The following is a 19,705-nucleotide window of genomic DNA, read 5'->3' on the forward strand; positions in this document are numbered from 1 at the left end:
TCGCTCGCTCCCATCTCCGTTCTAAAAGAAGTATGATCTACCAGTAGAAAACTTGAATATGTTGAAAGCCCTAATAATTCGATGTATTTTGGACTAGATGTATGATCGCCACCGTTATGTATATCCATTGATAGTGGGCGGAAGTCGATCCGCATATGAATACACCGAGATCCGTAGCCCCATGTCACTTCAACGTCAAATTCGCGTTACTACGGCATTTTCTCCCTATTGTTCTCAGCTGTTCTGGAGGTCGATTGAAGTGGCCTTTATGAATGAGGTTATGGCGTCATGACTTCACGATGCCTTATTTCGATTTCATCTATAATGATAGACTCTATATGCACTTGAAATCTTGGGATAGGTGAGTTTGTTGACCTCTGTAAATACTTATAAAGGAAGCACTTATATATACTTATTCAGCTACCCATAATTCCATAATCGTTGGACTGGTGTCATTTATTTTAGTTAAGTTATAGATGGCAGCCAGAGCCCAGTCGGGGTGTGATAGTCCAGTGCACTTATACACACCCCCAATATTTCATAAAAAACAGAATATTGCATCGAATTTTGAAATTCGAAGAATGGAAACGGCCAGTCTCGTAAAAACGGAATGGGAGAGGACAGGTAAGCTAATGGTCCCAACGAGGCTCTCAAATGTTAGAGAATCTGAAGTAACCCTAGCTTTGCTCCTAACATGACCCATCCAAATATAAAACTTACAATTCTCGCTGCAAACTTTATACTTAAACAAATAGTACAGAGATAAATGAGTATATATTTGAAAATTTACCAAAATACATTATCCACACATTGATTGAGAGCGATGAGCACTTTGAACGCGACTTTTTCGAGGTCGGACCATATGATATCCCGCGAGGTTGTCTATCTGTCACCAATGAACAGAAATTAATTTCATTTTCGTTATACATGCTATCCCAGAATAATCTCGCATGAAGTTAATTAAAAATACATTATCAAAGGTCGCCACGCTCCCAATCTCCGGAATTTGATCTAGCAACAGTGTAGAGTCAAGAGCTTCAACACCGTTTTTGACTCATAAACAGTCCAAGATACCACCATGAGCTTCCATCCTTACCATATCTAAAATGTGGCTGGCTCTGTATTGTCTTTGCAAAGCAAACCAGGTCTAGGTTCTGGCTTGTCTAGTCGAGTGGCTTGGTTTCTGCTCATATGCTATGATATATGTAATCAAGGATTATAGTGTGAATGGCGAATTAAAGCATCCTGTACATCACAGTAGCTAACGTCGACATGAAGCAGTTTTGTAGTGATCTGACAAGCTACATACGTAGTTAAGAGACTCGCGTAGACATACATATGTAAGGTCGAAGCGAATAACATAGAATGCTTGTCATTTATAGCCATGCACAGTAGAAATTAGTATGGCATCAATAGAAGCGTACAAACTGGAGGACCCAACGATATTCGCTACATATCTTACCTACAAACGTGTACTATGCAGATAAAAGTAATATCCCAATAACAATTAAACTGAAAAATGCACCTATTGCTTTAGCAATAACTTAACGCCACAGAATAATGTATAAAACGGCTCTAGCTCCGCATTTCGCACGAGCTTCCACTTCGACCTGCTACCTGTACACAAACCACCAGCCCTTGAAACGGTAACCCAACCAGCTATTACTCAGGCACCCTACCAGGACGAATATCTGCTCTCTTCGGTGCAATCAGAGGATGCCACTGGGCAAGTAACGTGATAGCTACAAGCAACAAATCAGCACACGACCAGAACTCTAGAACAGCTTTTTTATAAGACGAGCAAAACGTACCCCACATGAGATAACAAGCCGTAAAAGCGAGGATGAGGCTGCTCCGCCAGACACTATTTGATTCCATCCGTCAGCATGAATTCTCATTCAGAACATCCCAAGCACTAGCATCGATAGAACAAAGGGAGAGGTTACGTTTGATTATCGCCCTTTGGCGAGAAGAACCATGCGCAGAGACTGGCGAGAACGACGAAGATGAGGCCGATTATAATGCTCGCGCTGTTATATCAGACGGATTAGCGATGCTCTGGTTAGGGACGATGCACTAGGGAGCGAGATGTACCCATTCGCCATTGTGATAAGAGGTTTATGCTCGGTGTTTTCAACCGCTTTGGTGGATGAATAAAATTGAAGTATTATGTCGCGGCCGAGACGAAACGATTCGAAGATGCGCGGTCTGTGCAGACGTAGCTAGAGCTATTCCCCCTATCCACAATCTAGCGTGTGTATAATAGCTACCCAAAGCACTTTAAATTCAAAAGCCTAGAAAGAAACCCGTATTCTCTAGATATCCCGATCAAAATTATAGTCGCAAGGAAACTAGCCTCCTGTACCGATGATCGTTCCGGTGCGGTTCGCAAAGCTCTGAGTCGTTGAAATTCCGTTTCTCGGATGTGCGTTATAGCATCCGTTCGTGGATTCAAAGAGTGAAAAGAAACAAAGTAGTAGGTGGCGCGAAATAGCTTGGTGTTTCTGGTGATTTCAAGGTGGTGTTGGACTTGCTGTCTCCGAAAGCATGTCACTGGCAGGTCTTGGCATGGCAAAGCTTAAGCCGTTAATCATGTGACACCTCTCCATGATATCAACTTTCTGCAACTGAAATGCGAAATATATTGATTGATATACGATCAGTCTAAAATCCAGGTGAAAATAAGTAAAATGATGTTCGATTAATCATCGTATGGAAATAGATTTAGATAGCAGAGAAAAAAAGGGGTCTCTGCACCAGACAGATCATCAAGCAACCTACACGGAAGAATCCTTTCTTGTAGGAAACGACGGTATTTATACGATCCGGGAATCTCAAACATAATAAAAAACTAAAATAAAAAGAACATTTCATAACCAGTACAGAGCAGGCGGCAACGATTCGAAAAGCAGTCTCCCGACATACAAAGCTATACTGAGCGTTTAGGCGCCTTCGCGGCTCTTGCGGTAGTTAGCCTACGAGCTTCTATTTAGTATGATCTGGCGTATATGCGGGCGTAATGGGAAATACCTCTTGCTCTACCTGTAATCCGTCAACCACGGGGGCTAGCTCGGAGAGGATCTCGTAGGCCCGCTTGTGGTATTCTAGCTGAGCGGCAATCAAATCCGCGAGGTTTCGGAGAGGTTCAGGGGTGTCGAGGACCTGAATATGAATTAGTTATGCCACAGAAATATTACTATTGATAGTAGGCACGTACATTCTTCATCACGCTGACAGCCTCCTCGGTTTGTCCAACAAACTCATCCTCAGCCTGCTCAATTTCGACACGGGCGTCCTCGGTCAGGTTGTCCAAGTCGCCGTGAGCGGCAGCCTTCTTGCCGGCCTTGATAGAGTCGAGGGTGAGACGAGAGTTTTCGACATTGCGACGGGCCTTGGCGGCAAAGGTCAGGTTGGTGTTCAGAGTTGTGTTCCATCCAGCCAAGAAGCGGGACTGGATCTGCCCATCCTGGGCCAAACGAGCCTCGCCGACTTTCTCCAAGGCGAGAGCATATTTCTCAAGAGCAACGGCAAGAGGGTCTTCGCCGTGCGTACTCTGGGCGATCAGCTGTGATCCTGCAAGGGAGGCACGTGCAATGGCATGGTTGAAGGTCTTGGGCTGTGGCTTAGCAGAGGGCGGTGCGGTCAAAGCAGCCTGGGCTTCGGCGGGGGAGGAAGCGTGCGACAGAAGCTGAACTTTTTCGCCGATGGTGCGGCCGAGATCGTTGAAGGATTCCCGGATGTTTGGTGGGTAGTCATAGGCTTCGTTCGAGTATTGAGAACTGTCTCCCGGAGCAAGGGGGAAGAGTGTAAGCATGCGGGGATGGTAGTAGGCAACCAGGAAATCACAAGCACATACGTGACAGAAAGCAGCTTCTGGTGGACCTGCTTCAAGGCATCCACGCGCTTCTCGAGCTCGATGTACTCGTCCGGTAACTGCGTCTTCTCGTCGGCTGTGCCGAGCTGTTCCTTGACAAACTGCGATGTGCGAGCTGCAAAAGGCGTGAACTGGGCACTAGCAACAGAAATCAATTAGCATCACCCAAGTCCCAGCCATGATGTAGGCTAGCCGAATGGGACGGCAGCACAATGCTTCCCTCAGCTCGTGGATGCAGCTCACTTGAAGTTCTTTCCAAAAGCCTGGAGCTTGTCCATCTTGATCAACTTGAGAGATAAATCGATGGGAGGATAATTTTTTGAGTTGTTCAATCGGGCTTGGATGCAAGGATAGCTTAATGGCGGACTAGAGTTCGTGATGTTTCAAATGCGAGATATACCATCAGTGGCCCAGCCAGTCTAGCCCGCCGCCCGCACCCTGAACAAACTGTCCACTTGCGGCTGATACGTTGTTGCCTAAGGCAACCCGCAACACTCTTTCTCTGACAAAGTCCATACCAGTGCCAAATCAGTGTCCAATATTCGATTCTACAGTCGAGAATTATGCAAGTCTAGGCCTATAGCCTAATACAATTATCATTAGAAATAGATATCGCCAATGGTGAACTAATGTTCAGTGGCTTTAGAAATGCGGGGCATTATTATGCAGGCACCTCTGAAGTCATCGACAGTTGGCAAGGAGAAAAACAAGAGTAAAGCCCGAGATCCACCGCGCCTATCAATGCCAGATGATATAATTATATCCCTTGATTCCTTTCCTCCATCATGTAGGCCATTATTATGGTACAATCAGCAAAAATCCTCGCAAACAACGCCGAACTTCATAACTCGATCATCATATTCCATCTAAAACAATTGCTCGATCATGAGTTCACGTTAGAGTTTTCATCATGGCACGTAGGAGCCGGGAGTCGGGAGCTGTACGGCAGATTAACGGGTATTCATTCTTAAAAGGAGTTTTTGACTGCGGCTTACCTTTCCGGTCTTTCTTGATTTCGATATACTCGTCCGTCTCGCCGTCACTCCGCTGCACAATCTTGTCGTTGATGATGTCTACAGAGCCTACATGCTCCGGCCGACGCTCTATCTGGAGGATCTTCTGTTCCTCCTCTAATGCGCGAATTTCCTCGCGGACATCATTACCAGTGTACTGAGGCCGTCCGATGAGGACGACGGGACCAGTTCGGACTTCACTAGATTCCCGACGGCTTTCAAAGAGCCTGGGTGACACCGGACGGCGGAAAGTGGCTGATACCGACCGTGGCCGCGTTTCTATGATCTCTGGTGCTTCCAGGAAACGACCGACACGCACCCGGGAAGGACTCCGCTGTCGGTGACTAGACGGTGACCTTTCCAAGACGTACGCCTCAGCGTGTCTCGGAGGAGAGGCAACAACGACACGTTCGACAAATTCGCGTTCGCGTCTGGGAGAGGGCGATGGAGATTCATACGTCCGATAGGTAACGGCTACAAGAGTTAGCAACCTTCATCCATTGGGCCAGCTCATATCTCACTTTCTGATCGACGTTTGAAATCCTTGCTCAGATTGACGACTTCGTCAATGAGCTCCTTAGAAAGGGCCCGCTGAATGATGATAACTTTGTCCTAGGAGAGGGTAAGCCTAGAAAACGTCGTGACGCCATGGTCATGCAATACCTCTTCACTATACGGGTATCCAAGCTGTTGGATAGCACGTGTGTCCACCAGACGCCTGGGCATCTTTGTCTTGCCTTTGCGGGGATATGGTTTATCCTCTTTAATAATTCTCTCCTCCACGATTTCCTCTCTGACCGGACGACGCATCTCGCGTTCTCGGAAATGACGAAATTCTTCGTCTCCGTAGTACTCGGGCTCTGCAATATCGATTTCCTCGTAGACGTCTCGTCGGCCCGGCGATGACGGCCGTCTGTGATGAGACTGGCGGACACCGACAATGGGAGGAGCCCGTTCTATTCTGCGGGCAGGCTGTCTGTCAAAGGTGTCAAGGGAAGACTGACGCCTAATCAACCGAGGCGGACGAGGGGGCGTTTCGTCACGGCGACGGATGAGGGGACCTGAGCCACGGGAAGCATAAAAGTCATCTTCTTCGACAAAGCGCTCTCTGCGACGAGAGGGTGGGCCGTACCGGTCCTCTTCAACAAAGCGTCGTTCGAAACGCTCATCGTCGCGGCGAGGGTCGAAGTCGTCGAATGGCGGAGGGCGTGGTCGCGAGCGTTCCCTGACCGCAGCAGGCGCCGGACCACGATACATGCGCTCATCACGCTCGCGGGCGAACCGTTCGGAATCCCAGCGCCCTCCGCCACTCTCGTAGCTTACGGTCGAGGAGCGCTCGTCGTAAGGAGGCATCAGGGCGATGAAGGCGGCGGAATCACACGATTTAAGATGAACGCGCGATGGGTAAACAAACCGTCAGCCCAACCGTGGGTGTGACTCGGGAGAGCGATGCGAGAACCGTGGATGACCGTCTCCGCTGACTGGGAGCCCAGCGGGGCTCGTTGCGGTGGTGGGGGGGAGAATGAGCCAAAGAGATGGGCTGCGAAGTCTGCAATTGCGAGGCTCGTAAGAACAGATATAAGAAACCGAATGTAGTGGCCTAGTATCGAGGCTTCTTTTTTTTCTCTGTCTTTTTTTTGAGAGTGGAGAGATGGAAGACGAAGGGAAACAGTATTCAGCCTGGTCTGGTTGGGCAGGATCAAGTGACGATGACGCTTGACCACTGGCAGTGGCGGCGTGGGGCAGACAGGCGACTAGAGACCGACTGCTGCAGCCTCAACGCCCCGTCTCAATCAATTGCTGTCGGGCAGACGCAGGAACAGCAGGAAATGAATAAGCAGTCTGATCCAGATCAGATATGAGCTGTCAGGAACATGCATAGCATCCTCCCTTGCTTTTATATACTGACAATTGCGTTTGTGTTTGGAATATACCCGCTTTCATGTGATCTATAAATATACTCGGCGCTTTCCTGTGTATCAGCCTTATAGGCCACGACTGATGTGCTCCTATTTGCCGCGCTGTTAAAACGCTGAGACACCAGTTAGCATTGACGACAGAATCGACAAATCATATTCAATGTCTCTGCGACAGAAGTATCTTTTAAATAGACGTTCTACATGGATGCTGTTTATCACCACCTATACCATTGCTCTTGAGTAGGTGGAGCAGATCTAAAAGTAGAAATGCATGTAGAAAATGAGCAGCCATTATGTTCACATGATTTGTAAAAAAATGCAAGCTCGTAGGGGTATCATTCACATTGTTCGGCACATAAATTACATATTCAAACATCATTACTGATTCAAGCGCGTCAACGAATTCCAAAAAGACCCAATATCGTCTTCTCCACAACCCATCGAGCCAGCTGTCCAGCTACAGCAAGCACCACAGCTCGCAAGTACCCACAGTTCAAAAGGATGTAAAGGGCTTCAATGTTGTTCAGCAAGACCCACTGTGTGTTAGCCGCGCCTAGTGAGAAGAAGGAAACCAGAGAGTGTAAATCAAACGTTGACAGAAACGTGGCTAGCGATGTAATTTGATCAAGGAATGGTACGGACGCAGATTGTACTGAGATAGTTTCATCACTACTACCGGAAATCGATCCCAATGGTGCTGCACCATGCGTTGAAAGTCTTGCAGTGGATAGCAAGGACGATGTGGCAGTCTTGACAGCTTGGTGCACGATCGTTGCAGTAGCGCCATTACCAGCCAAACTTGCTTCATCAGGAGTTGTGGTCTCCTTGGACCCCCATATAACTAATAGTATCGGAAATAGCTTGGGACAGCTGCTGACGAATAAAGCAGTGCTAACGGCATTCGGGCTCGGAGGTGATGGTGGGAGGAGAGGCTGCACCTGCACGGGGGCAGTTGATACACGGCGTAGTGGCGTCTGCATCCCTGATGGGGGTGAGACATCGGGCGGCCAGTACGATGGAGGCAGGTGACCGGTATTGGGAATCGGAGAAGGGGGCCTTTGCAGCATGTCGTGACTAGAAGGAGAGCGACTCAGATTGACCGCTGGTGTGCTTGCCGCGGGCGTGGTCGGGGTATCACTAGCTAAGTCTCCAGCGAAAAGAGACGGTTCTACCTTGTGAGGCATGAGTGAGGCTCCGAATCGTACGACTAGGTGGTGAGACAATGTCGCCAGCGCATTGAGGGTGAGAAAAAAGAGATATTGCACGATGATTGGAGCCGTCGAGAGAGGGGTCGATGCGAGGGTGGAGGATTTCTCAATACGTGCCCACGTGAGGTATACATCGAATAGTAGGAGTAGTACGCCGAGACGTATGATTGAGCGCTAAACAGTTAGATTTGTCTCTATTTCGAAAGCCGAACACAACTCACATCGAACTTGTTGTCATCTCGTCCTAGCCGATTAAATAGTAGATGTCGGTACACCTGTTGACCTCTGTCAATTATTTATCCCTTCATATGTGAACATAGAATTCACCTGGGGCTTGATTAAAACCAGATCAATGAACAGGACGACATTGTCGTGTTCGACGTATTTATCGGCGAATCGTTTGCAACGAGGGCATTGGGTGAGACGCACGCCTTTTCCAAGCGCTCGGTCATCCGCTTTGCTGTAGGAAGTATAAAGATGAGAGACAGGATATGAGCATTCAATGCAAATTGGCATTTTCCTGAATTATCTCATTCTGCAACACGAGTCGAGCGCAATTTCAAGGGCTTCAGCGGTCGAGAATTGTTGATTGATGATAAGGAGCTGCCAGAAATCTGACCCATCCCTCTCTAGGCCTAGCGCTCCATTGACATCCAATTATATGCAGTTTTTCTGAAGACCCCCTCTCTATCCTCTATTGGCCAAAGCCATTCAAGGATGCGCTATACCATTACCGGTTAGGCTATATTTTCGTTAGGCTGTTTTCCAACAACTTTTAACACAGATCTCCTTCCAAAGAGCCAATCATGGAACATATCATGACTCTTGGCTTATGGCTAATACCACAGGATGTGCCTGTACTGTACACAGCTAAGTCGCGACAGTGCGGTAACGCGAATAAGACAATAGTGCCTGACAGCCTGTCACGCGGATGCTCTTGCATTAGCGCCTGTTCGTTGCAGGCCGTCTATCGCCCTGTCGTCTTCACACAGGCAATCAACTTCCAGGAAATCGATAGGGCGGTTAGGTAGATTGCATAAACAAGGAATAGTGGGAGGATCTAGCATGACGGCCCTGGGACTCTTTACGAGTCTTCTAGTACCGGTTGAGCCTTGTAAAAGCCATGGGGCGGCGACTCGCAACTTCGCCTTGTTATGCATCAGGGCTGCGCCTCTCACCATTATACACATCCCCACGTAAATTTGGGCACAAACCATCATGAGTAAGTAAAAAAATAAGGCTAACAGCCTAGGATAATGATCTCTATACGGTATTTCGACTATTCGAAGTTATACAATCACCACTGTCAGTGTTCAATATGGATGGGCTTTCCGGTGCTGCAAGCGTCATTGCCGTGGTTTCCCTCGCAATACAGATTGCCAGTGGTCTTAATACCCTCAAGTCATTCTGGGGCTCTATGAAATCAGCCCATAGCGACGTAAAGTCCATCATCGAAGACATTCAACTACTGCTCGACATTATCGAACTTATCCGCAGCAATAGCGAGAAATACGGATCGGACGGGACTACAGAGTCAGCTCTCCGAAGCTGTCAGGATCGAATTGAGGTTCTTAACAAACTAGCTCAAGATATAGAACTCGGATGCCGATCTACCAACAAGCGCAAGAGACTATGGACCCCTTTCAAAGCTGCGTTGAAACTCAAAGACATCCAAAAATTCCAGGATACACTTCACGACACGAAGTTGACTCTGGTTCTTGCGAGACAGACGTCATCTTTCGCAATCACCCAACATAGCTTGAACGCTATCCAGACAGGTGTGCAGGGTCTCGGGCTGAAACGTACAGTGAAACAATATATATCGACCATACCTTTCGAGAGGGATTTGAAATTCGTTCCACGTGTAACTGCTATGACCAGATTGCAGATGTTAATTACAAATCAAAAGAAAGCTGGCCTTGCTGGTATGGGCGGAGTTGGAAAGTCTCAATTAGCCATTGAATTATGCTACGACTTGAAAGAACGAGATCCAGCACAACATATTATATGGATATATGCCAGCACTGCGGCCCGTATTGAGCAGGCATACATGTCAATCGCAAAAAACATGCAGCTTCCTGGCTGGGATGATCCGGCATGCGATACGATGAAACTCGTATGCGAGTGGCTCAATGATGAGAGCAATGGGAAGTGGCTGCTAGTTTTGGATAGCGCAGATGATCTAGACGTTTTCTTCGCGACAACTCCACGCAGCCAAACTGTAGGAAAACAAGGAAATCTAGCCAGATATATACCTAACGGCTCCCACGGCTCCCTGGTCGTCACATCGAGAGACAGAAGAGTGTGTCAGAGAATGTTGGGAAATGATTCTGTCATCGAGATCGGGCCAATGACAGAGTCGGAATCAACTCAATTTCTCGCATCTATACTTCCGAGCCCACAGAACTCACTTACAGATGAGATTCATGCTCTAGCCACGACATTAGACAATATTCCACTTGCTATGTCCCAAGCTGCAGCATTTATATCAGAGAACAGACTGGAAATAACAGAATATCACCAGCTATTAATTCCTGATGAGTTTGGGCCGCTAGATGTGCTTGATGAGGACTTGAGCGAACGGCGAAGAGACAGTACAGCACACAGCTCGATATTCCAAACATGGAAGATCTCTTTCGATTTCATTTCAAACAGCCAGCCCCGCGCTAGCAAATTGTTAGCATTGATGGCTATGCTTGACCGGCAGGATATTCCAAAACTACTTCTGCAAGACGACGACGAGAAACCATTAGTGTTCCACAAAGCCTTGGGGACATTGCAAGCATTTGCATTGGTGGCGCAACAGCAAAGAACGCAAAGCTTCAGCATGCATAGGCTAGTCCAACTGGCTACACTCCGCTGGCTGCATACTAAGGGGGAGCAACGGCACTATAAGACCACCGCCTTGACTCGTCTAGCACAGAGATTTCCCAAAGGACTGTACGAGACTCAAGAATATTGTGCCGCATTGGCCTCACATGCACGTCTCGTATTGTCATATGAAGACGTAGCGGACTCAAACAAGCTCGATTCGGCGATGTTACTACAGAATCTAGCGTCGTTCGAGATCATGCAAGGAAGACTCTACGAGGCTCGCAATTACCAGAAAAGGTGCATCTCTATCAGGGAAACACTACTCGGAATATCCCACATCAGTACTTTGGAATGTATGCGTGACCTTGCATGTAACTTGAGGGACATAGCAGAGTTCAAAGAGGCCGAGAACCTTCATCGAAGAAGCTTGCTTATCTTGGAATCTTCCGGTCCAGCATATAATTCCGCGTTGCTGGCGACGAAGAGCGATCTTGCAGATCTTCTATGGAGTTTGGGAAAGTATGAAGAAGCCGAGACACTATCTCGAGAGGCGGTCGCTGGCCGGGCTGATTTGCTTGGGACGAATCATGCAGATACAATCACGAGCATGGGTGTGCTATCACTGATTCTATGTGCACTTGCCAAAAAAGGGGAAGGAATCGGGAACTCGGAGACCCACGAGCTCAGCCATACTCATAAGGCAAGATATAGTGAGTCTGCCAGTTTAGCAAGAGATGTATTCGAAAAGAGGAAGGAGATTCTAGGCCCCAATCACCCACAAACATTGGTGAGCATGAACAATCTCTCCTGGGTCCTACGGAATAAAGGCGATTTTGTTGAGTCAGAGCTACTTGCACGTGAAGCTTTGGAAAGAAAAGAGAAGGAATTAGGGAAAGATCATCACGACACGCTAAATTGTAAATATTGTCTTGCTGTTGTACTTGGGTGTCAAGGTCGGCATGAGGAGGCAGAGCAAATATATAGGGAGCATCTTGAAGCAGTGGTGAGAGTTCTTGGTAAGGGACATCCGAACACCATGAGGAGCATGCGAGGTCTTGGAAAAGCATTGGAATCTCAGGGAAAGGTCAACCAGGCGCTTGAGATTTATCGCGAGGCTTATAATGGCCTTCTGGGCACATTGGGGCCAGACCATATTTCCACCATGGAAAGCAAAGCACTGTTCGAAAGGTTGTCTGACTATACAGCGCAAGATAACAAGTACATATCTGTCCCAATCAGTTCTAATACATGAAACTGACGAGAAATAGGAATTTCGACAAGGTAGTCATACTCGTTCAGACTAAAGTTCCAAGACATTCCCCTTCGCTTCATACGGCACCTATTACTTAACGTTCTTGTTAGAGTGTGACAAGACCCAGCTAACGCTCTCAACAATGAGCTCCGGCTCAGTTAAGTGTATATTATGTCCACTTTTCTCTGTCTTAATATATCGTGATCTAGATGAGAGTAACAATATCTCAGACTGTAAGGTTTGGTCCTTCTCGTCCCAAGTACCGAGTATTTCCTCAAACTCAGCTTGTTTGGCGCCACCACCATTACCTCGGGCTAGACCTGCTTTCAAGAGCTTCTCAAAATCCGCTTTATTGTTGCCTCTAATGACATAGACAGGGTGGTCACCCAAGAATGGCGATGCTCTATGTAGCTGAGATTTTGATTTCAAAACAGAAAAGCTGTTTGGATATTCGGCGAATTCTAGGGCTGCTTGTCTCTGGTGCTTCTCTGTGCCTTTAGTGTCTTCGTAAATGCGCCATTCCTCGTCAGTGAGCTTATGATTCTGCGATATGCCCGTAACGTCAGAGCTGTTGACGCCAATCAGTAGATCTGACAGAGCCAACTGCCGCCAATCCAAGACGTCTAGCGTACGTTCTTGGTTTGCCTCAATGAATATCATCCCTATGATATCCTTAGGATGTAAGGCCAAAAACTCTCTGCTTAAAATGCCGCCCCATGAATGAGCGACAACCACATATGGTGGAAGTAGATTTGCATTCCTAAGAAGTAGGCTAAGCTCTTTGGCAATAGACGATGCTGTTGGCTTCTCAGTCGAGACATCGCTTTCCCCATACCCAGATCTCTCATATTGTAAGACTCGGGCGAAAGCAGTTAAACCGCGTCGGACAGCAGCCCAGCCCGAAGTGCTATTTGCTAAGCCTGGGATGATGATCACTAGCGGGTCGCCAGGCTTCCGATCTGGGCCGTGTACGCTCAACCATAGTTTGTGACTACCAATACTGACTCGTCCTGACATTTCACCAGTGTCCCAGTCTTCAGGCTGCTCTGTGTCCATGATGGCAGAGATTGAGGAAAGTCATGTGAAAATATAGTGATGAGTTGAGGTATGGTTTGCCGAAGTGCTTAGATTGTTATTTCACGTGAGTTGTTGTCATTTTCGGATTGCGTGACTAACGCGTTCATCCATGCCAGATTGCCTTAGGTTAGGGTTATATCATGTTAGCCAACTCCGCTCGCATTTTAACCCTAACCCTAACCCTATTTGTATGTATATGTGTCCTGCACTAGACGGGTCGTTAAAATATCTATCTTGAATAAAGCTCCGAGTTTCCATCTGATGGAAGACAAGGTGGACACATTATAGAGCTATATCTATCTCAAGACCCAGTGCTATTTGTCTGGCCTCTAGTTTTCTGGGTTATAAGACCCGCTTGAGACAAGCGGGAACCAGATGTGTATTAAGTGCTAAGCTTGGTTTAGTTCCTATATTGGGAGAGATAAGGGTCGACAACTTTCTGACTAGATATCGAATAATGCTCGAAGGTCTGTCTTATGGATTGCTATTGGGCAAAGAATAAAGATGTTAGTCTTCGGTCCGGCTTCCGAGAGAATTCGCATCCGGATCGGGAGCGCTCCCGTCACTGGCATTATTTGGGTCCATTTTTTGAGGAAATGATAAGATATCGACCGGATCCTGATCTGCATTAGAATCTTTGGCTCAGCGAAACCAATGCGATTCTGTTATCTTGCCCCCGTGTGTATTGATATGGTATTCATAGTTGACTGGCCTCTTGCTTATCTCTATCTATAGTTGCTGATCATGTCTACCACGGTTGCTTTCAGTTCTTTAACCGTCACTGCGAGACCTGAAACATCATTCTGGATTAGATGTGAAGTGAGGTCAATGGGTCACTGATAGGGTTGCACCATTCATCAATTTAAAGATAGCTCTTATCCGTATTAACATTGATTAAAATTTGCATGTATATCCAACTTGACGATAACGCTAATTACGATATAATCCCAAAACCATGTCATAACTCATAAAATAGCCAAACCGAATGGCCCTTAATGTCATTACCAAGCCAAACCTTCTTTCAGGGCTCCACAGCTGAGAGCTGCACAGATCTCCTCGTCTTTCTCACTCACTTCCGCGTTGCGTTGTATTTTGCGTTTCGCGGGCCAAATCTCCCGTCCCTCTGATTTTTCAAGCTCAAAATGCTTCGTGATGACATCGCGAACTGTACTCTGGAAAAATAGCGGTGCCTTCTCGTACTTAGGGTGTAGTTGACCACTAATAAAAACATTTCGATCGAGGTTTTTCTGTGCATTGTTGCAGAGGACTTTGTCTTCTTTCATGACGCGCTCATACATATCACTGATAAGTCTGAAGTCGTTTTCGGCGGAGTTTCTGTTTCGGTAGATCTCGTAGGCCATCTTGGAGCTGGTGGGACCCGTGGGGAGGAATTTCTGGATCATGATAAAATGCGGTCTGCCTGGGTTAGAAAACAATCTATCTCAAAAACACCTCTTGGGCGGCACTTACGAAACGACCATAGCAGACACAGGGAAGTAATATGTGCTGGCGGTATAAAGGCCTTTCTCCATCTGTTCTGCGGTAGACTCGCAATGGTGCTGGATATGTCCATCTTTTAGATCGCTGTCGAAAGACTCGAGGTTGAGAAATTGAGGGATGTCGGCGTGTGTTGTAGGGCAGTGATAGCATTCGTTGAAATTATCAGCCAGAATCTTCCAGTTGTAGTGACCATCAAGCTCATAAGAATGGTCGAGGTCGTAGTCGTCAAAATTGTAGACTTTATACCGCTCTTGTTTGTCGACATTTGCAAAATGCTCCTCCCATGGTACTTCTGGAACTTCATTCGCATCTAGATTAACCCAGATGAAGCCATTAACGTCGACCTTGACATGGATCCGGAAAAGGCCATTCTGTTCCTTGTCGAACCCATCCAGGTCTTGATATCCAGGAGCCTTGGCGAGTTTTCCATTCAGTCCATAAGACCAGCCGTGATATCGACAAGACAAGATCTTGTTATTTCCCGAACCCTCTTTCTCGATCACAGGGTATGCTCGGTGTCTGCAGACATTGTGGAATGCGTTGACATTATCCTGTCGATCACGAGCAACGATAAAGTCGAACCCTGCAATCTCATATCGAAGCCAGTCGCCGGACTCCTTTATCCGCGAGCTGTGGGTGAGGAAGATCCATCTCTTGGAGAAGATGGCACGACGCTCCAACTCATACATATCTGGAGAAGTATACCATGATGCTGGCAAAGCACGCACGGGTGCATCTTTAACTTGCTCCTTACCTGAGGGAGCGTTGTTGCCGAAGCCAAAATAGTGTAACACCGAGGCCGCCATGATTGTTGGTCACCAAGAGAGATTAGGAGAAAATACCTTCAAGGCCACGATATCTTGCTGGTTATCGTGACCGCTTCTTTATATCTTTGCCTCATATCATTTCTGATATCAAAACGGTTCCCATGTTGTATATTCCGATCAGGTGACAAGCCCGATATTCTAATTTGGTAAAGCAACCCCATAGCTATGTTTGTTGATTTACCAAAATTAGATATAGGATCCTTTGTTCCAACACTACGGTGCCAGATAACGGCCATCTTGAACGCCTGAATCCATTATCTCTGAGCTGGTTGGGCCAGAGTTAATCGGCAGGCCCGAAAGATACTCGGGTAGAGATCCCGTAGCCAACAATGTAGCCACCGACTTGCAGCTACGCAGACTGAATCCTTCGAACGCCAATTTAGTCCCCGGCCAATAGGCCCCTATATATCTACTGATAACATGACTCCTGGTGTTATATTCCCCATAAGGTAGGGTAGCTAATGTTTCGGCTTCGATGCCGATGCAGGAACGGCAGCCGGCATCCCCGAACCGTTGATGCTAGCCATGGAATGTGGCGTTAATGTCCTACTACACGTGATTTTTTGTTATCATAAATACATAATCCAGCACGGTTCCGAGCCGTATCCGATCCGTGGTGCTTCAAACATGACCGATTATTACGTGGATTGTGGTTACTGGACAACAGGTTGACATTCTATCGAGCCGGGTTTGTTAGTAGTGCTTCCGATTTCTCGCCACCAAATTATCGTTTTTACTTGAAAAGCTTATGTTCATTCAACCAATGTGTTGTATGTGGTCGTGTGACAGCAGGCCAAGGATAACAGACACTCATGACTCATTGAAGAGCCTTTTGTCCTAACTTCTGGAGACTTCCCCGCGATTTGAGACGCACATATACCAGTCATACATAGAAGGGAAAGGCAAATGTCACATTGGAACAATTATGGATTTCCTTCCGAGATTATGCAATAAAATATTCGCAGAAAAACTCGTGTACAGTAATACCTCAATCAACCAGATTCCGTTAGCAATCTGCCACGCTCTTCAATATTGTTTATATTGCCTCGTAGATCTCAGTCAAACGAGTCTGTGATATCCTCTTCCGCCAGCCAATCTGGTCTCACATCCAAGTCCTCATAGGGTAGTCCCGGGTTATTGATCTGGTCAACAATAGACAGAAATTCGTAGGAAGAGATACCAATACTATCAAGAGAATCAATATTATTAGCGGGGGCCAGTGGATCTGCGGAGAACGGTCGGTTATCTCGGACTGAAGACCGTGGAACCATAGTGGGCTCAGTCACGGGAACATCCTCTGGACGAGCTTCGTCGGGGATGTTCACAGGTGCCACCTCCGCAAGTCCCGGATCAGACAAAGTCAATATTCGAAGACCCTCCTGCTCAACCCGCCTTGCTAGCTCCTGAAATAGCCCTTCGATACGGCTTAGTTCCCCTTTTCGAGCTTCTGCGACCCGGTTCCCGCAAAGAATCATTTCGTCGAGGATCGAGTGGGCTACCTGGCTGTATGACCAATCATCTGAGGAGGAAGGGAAAAGCGCATTGGCCATGGTCAAATGTAGAGCGGCTGCATAGGTTAATTCAAGATCGAATGACAGGAATGTTTCTGGGAGCTAGTCAGTTGATGCGCTTTAACATAGTCAATTAATATAGTAGATCATCGTACCAAGAAGGCCATTTCCATCACCTATTATCTGAAGCGTCTTCTCGGCAGACTTGATACCAATGGATATCAAAGACTTGGGGAGAGCCAAAAATTTCTGCCAATCTTCTTCTGCGCGGCCTAGTTTTTCGAGCCTTTCCTTAAGGACGGACAGAAGAAGCGGCCTTGTAGCGACGATCACACACTTTATCAAGTCAGTGAGTGGAGAAAATTCATGCGATGGGGAGTACTCAATAAAGTACCTGGTGATACAATAAAATCGTATGCCGTGTCTCTTCAGGCACATTATCCATGGAACCATGAAAGTTGATATGAATCATCTTCTCGATTTCTTCCGCATACCTAGCCATGGTCTCTAATATACTTCGGGTTATTTCCAAAAACGTTCCGAGTTGAGTCTTTTCCGTTTTGTAGATTGCTAGTAAATCTGTTAGCAATGGTGAGGAGGTTATGAAAATTCACGCAGGACTTGCCGCCAATGATGAATTAAAGCATCCGTGTTATTCTTACTTGGAGGCTAAACGTAAGGTCACGCGGGCTTGAATTCGGTGGGTTGATCAGGGTCGTTATGTCGCTGTCCTTAGTCGTCATCGGAAGTCCCAACGATGGAGAAAAATGACGGTCCATGATGTACAAGGACCACCATAGATTTCGACATCGCGCAACCGTTGCTGGCCCGAGTACTTCTTCAGGGAGTTGAGTATGCATCCCTTCCATCTGTGCTATTCGTATAGCATGGCCAACCTATGCCAAACCAACGCCTGAATTAGCAGAATGCATCCGAGTAATCATCGATACTTACATGCACATGGGCTGCTTCTCTATGATCAATAGCATACAAGTATAGTCCGACAAGTGCCAAAGCCTCGATGGCTAACAAACTGTCCTTTCCGGTAGATGTATAGTTTGGCATGGCGCACATAGCACGATTGAAGTATTTTGAGCCAGGAGGGTCTTTCTGATTGCGAGGCCGTGAGAGAAACGCATTTCCAAGTGCAAGAATCATGAGAAACTGCACGACCCAGAAACGAGGCTCGGACGCTTTTTCATCCGAGCTACTGTTGTAAAACTTATGTATGTGTGTGATGAATGTGTCTTCGTCGAAGAACCGGTATGCCCGACCAAGATGAAACTGAACAGTTTGGAAAAGGTAGAGAGCGTAACTAAGGGAAGGTAGGCCACTAGTATCCGGAGGGCCAGGATTTGTCACACGGGTCCATGCAAAGGGGTAGATATCCCCATCTAAATAAAATTGTGGGGGTCATTATCCGAATTCTGGTCAGGGTTCTCAGTCATCATGAATATAAGTCGAGCTGTGAGAGACCATGCCGAGGATGGTGCCAACCAAACTGTTGAATATATCAGAATCGATCGCAGCCAGGTAGGACGATAGAAGAAAAACCAGTCTACTCACTCCAATTTCTTTGCTCCTGGTGTGTATCCTTGATAACTGTTGTAGGCAGCGTGAATGGACTTGTCCATATATTACATGATAGCTCAGTTGTAGGCGACGCTGGAGATTCTTCAGGCCTAGAACCAAAAAGCTCTGCAGAGGCTCCGAAGTCGTTCACGGAATTTCCTGCATCGAGATCATCATCAAAGCGAAAACAATCCTCTCGTGGACGTCTGGCCCATGCCGCACGTTGCCCATCGTATACTTGTTTCTGCAACCCACGAAGATATCTATTTCAGCCTTTAGTGTCCCCACAAAACACAGAAAAGTGGATGTGGCGAACCTTTCGGATACCAGGATCTTATTGTTTCCCTCTGAAAACTGACAGTTGAGCGAACGTCTTCGACAGTTGACGCATGGCTCATCGCCAGAGCATTTTATCTTGCTTTGACGACATGCAGTACATCTACCCATGTTCATTGTCAATGAACAAGTTCGCATTATGTATAGGGTGTTCGGGAAACCTTACGCAATAGCGGCCCTTCTTTGCTTTCGATTTGCACGATGTATATCTAATCGCTGCGCGGACTGCATCGCTAGTGTCCTCGTCGTCTGCCCACAAAGCACATAAGTATAACGTAGCTATTTAAATAGCTTCAAAATGACAGAATGTTGGAACATACAACGCATGTATGGTGTCCAAGCCGTGTCCAATGGCCTTGAGAACCTATGTTCTCCACAGTGTTTCCCCAAACCCCGCACCGGTCCAAATTATTTCCTTGCCGCTGCTTCCAGGCCTGGGGAGTAGAATGACTGTACTCTAAAAAGAAAAGTAAATTTCTATCGCCGCATATTTGGTACGAAGTGATTTCGGGGACTCATTCTAGCTTTCGCTGGGTTGGGGCAAAGATGAGCGTGCAGAGCATCGATCTTGGCAACTTTGCGGTCCATAGGGATGCGGCATAGGAACGGAGACATGGAAAATGCCTTGGAAGTTAGCAATGGTAGTAGAATAACAAGATAACAATTGAATGTGCAAAAATTAAGTATGTTTTAAAAAAGGGTTGACTAACTGACGACCTTATCCGAATTATAATATCTTATTGTTAAGGATGCGTGATACCAACTACACCAACTAGCCAAGGTTATGGGGGATTGCTTATTT

At 46.8% G+C, this 19,705-nt stretch overlaps 8 protein-coding genes across 8 annotated transcripts; 1 reads left to right on the forward strand and 7 right to left on the reverse strand.

Annotated features, from left to right (window-relative positions):
• Window positions 1-1,662: 1,662 nt before the first annotated feature.
• BGW36DRAFT_431960 (putative vacuolar ATP synthase subunit E) lies at window positions 1,663-2,105 on the reverse strand (the record flags this gene model as incomplete). Its single annotated transcript, XM_046221061.1, has 4 exons — window positions 1,663-1,742; window positions 1,812-1,864; window positions 1,947-2,030; window positions 2,095-2,105. The coding sequence occupies 4 exons, from the start codon at window positions 2,103-2,105 to the stop codon at window positions 1,663-1,665; spliced, it is 228 nt and encodes a 75-aa protein (XP_046067504.1).
• A 571-nt stretch (window positions 2,106-2,676) lies between these two features.
• BGW36DRAFT_388248 (BAR domain protein) lies at window positions 2,677-4,406 on the reverse strand. Its single transcript, XM_046217207.1, has 5 exons — window positions 4,118-4,406; window positions 3,857-4,012; window positions 3,218-3,779; window positions 3,031-3,162; window positions 2,677-2,975 (listed from the first exon to the last, which is right to left on the reverse strand). The coding sequence occupies exons 1-5, from the start codon at window positions 4,150-4,152 to the stop codon at window positions 2,943-2,945; spliced, it is 918 nt and encodes a 305-aa protein (XP_046067505.1). The 5' UTR covers window positions 4,153-4,406; the 3' UTR covers window positions 2,677-2,942.
• A 1-nt stretch (window position 4,407) lies between these two features.
• Window positions 4,408-6,240, reverse strand: BGW36DRAFT_327786 (uncharacterized protein; the record flags this gene model as incomplete). Its single annotated transcript, XM_046212761.1, has 4 exons — window positions 4,408-4,812; window positions 4,870-5,361; window positions 5,409-5,499; window positions 5,551-6,240. 4 exons carry the CDS (start codon window positions 6,238-6,240, stop codon window positions 4,766-4,768), a joined length of 1,320 nt encoding a protein of 439 aa, XP_046067506.1. The 3' UTR covers window positions 4,408-4,765.
• Window positions 6,241-7,201: 961 nt separating this feature from the next.
• On the reverse strand, window positions 7,202-8,530 carry BGW36DRAFT_304716 (Arv1-like family-domain-containing protein; the record flags this gene model as incomplete). The annotated part of the gene is made up of 3 exons (XM_046211997.1): window positions 7,202-8,188; window positions 8,236-8,289; window positions 8,342-8,530. The coding sequence occupies 3 exons, from the start codon at window positions 8,528-8,530 to the stop codon at window positions 7,202-7,204; spliced, it is 1,230 nt and encodes a 409-aa protein (XP_046067507.1).
• An 802-nt stretch (window positions 8,531-9,332) lies between these two features.
• On the forward strand, window positions 9,333-12,080 carry BGW36DRAFT_431964 (putative kinesin light chain; the record flags this gene model as incomplete). The annotated part of the gene is made up of 1 exon (XM_046221062.1): window positions 9,333-12,080. The coding sequence occupies one exon, from the start codon at window positions 9,333-9,335 to the stop codon at window positions 12,078-12,080; it is 2,748 nt and encodes a 915-aa protein (XP_046067508.1).
• A 90-nt stretch (window positions 12,081-12,170) lies between these two features.
• BGW36DRAFT_431965 (Alpha/Beta hydrolase protein) lies at window positions 12,171-13,136 on the reverse strand (the record flags this gene model as incomplete). Its single annotated transcript, XM_046221063.1, has 1 exon — window positions 12,171-13,136. The coding sequence occupies one exon, from the start codon at window positions 13,134-13,136 to the stop codon at window positions 12,171-12,173; it is 966 nt and encodes a 321-aa protein (XP_046067509.1).
• Window positions 13,137-14,158: 1,022 nt separating this feature from the next.
• On the reverse strand, window positions 14,159-15,463 carry BGW36DRAFT_304704 (Rieske [2Fe-2S] iron-sulfur domain-containing protein; the record flags this gene model as incomplete). Its single annotated transcript, XM_046211996.1, has 2 exons — window positions 14,159-14,573; window positions 14,628-15,463. 2 exons carry the CDS (start codon window positions 15,461-15,463, stop codon window positions 14,159-14,161), a joined length of 1,251 nt encoding a protein of 416 aa, XP_046067510.1.
• A 1,076-nt stretch (window positions 15,464-16,539) lies between these two features.
• Window positions 16,540-19,020, reverse strand: BGW36DRAFT_431967 (fungal-specific transcription factor domain-containing protein; the record flags this gene model as incomplete). The annotated part of the gene is made up of 7 exons (XM_046221064.1): window positions 16,540-17,090; window positions 17,151-17,331; window positions 17,390-17,545; window positions 17,658-17,891; window positions 17,950-18,389; window positions 18,562-18,830; window positions 18,884-19,020. 7 exons carry the CDS (start codon window positions 19,018-19,020, stop codon window positions 16,540-16,542), a joined length of 1,968 nt encoding a protein of 655 aa, XP_046067511.1.
• Between the last annotated feature and the right edge of the window lie 685 nt (window positions 19,021-19,705).

Source organism: Talaromyces proteolyticus (genome assembly GCF_021365285.1).
Source record: "Talaromyces proteolyticus strain PMI_201 chromosome Unknown BGW36scaffold_12, whole genome shotgun sequence".
Classification (NCBI taxonomy): Eukaryota; Fungi; Ascomycota; class Eurotiomycetes; order Eurotiales; family Trichocomaceae; genus Talaromyces; species Talaromyces proteolyticus.

Excerpts from the sequence above, each read along its gene's own strand:
- BGW36DRAFT_388248 (XM_046217207.1), bottom strand. The coding sequence starts at position 4,152 with ATGGACAAGCTCCAGGCTTTTGGAAAGAACTTCAA. Across the intron at positions 3,163-3,217 it reads CTGTCAGCGTGATGAAGAAT|GTCCTCGACACCCCTGAACC; the intron begins GTACGTGCCTAC and ends ATTCATATTCAG. Across the intron at positions 2,976-3,030 it reads GATTACAGGTAGAGCAAGAG|GCTAACTACCGCAAGAGCCG; the intron begins GTATTTCCCATT and ends AGAAGCTCGTAG.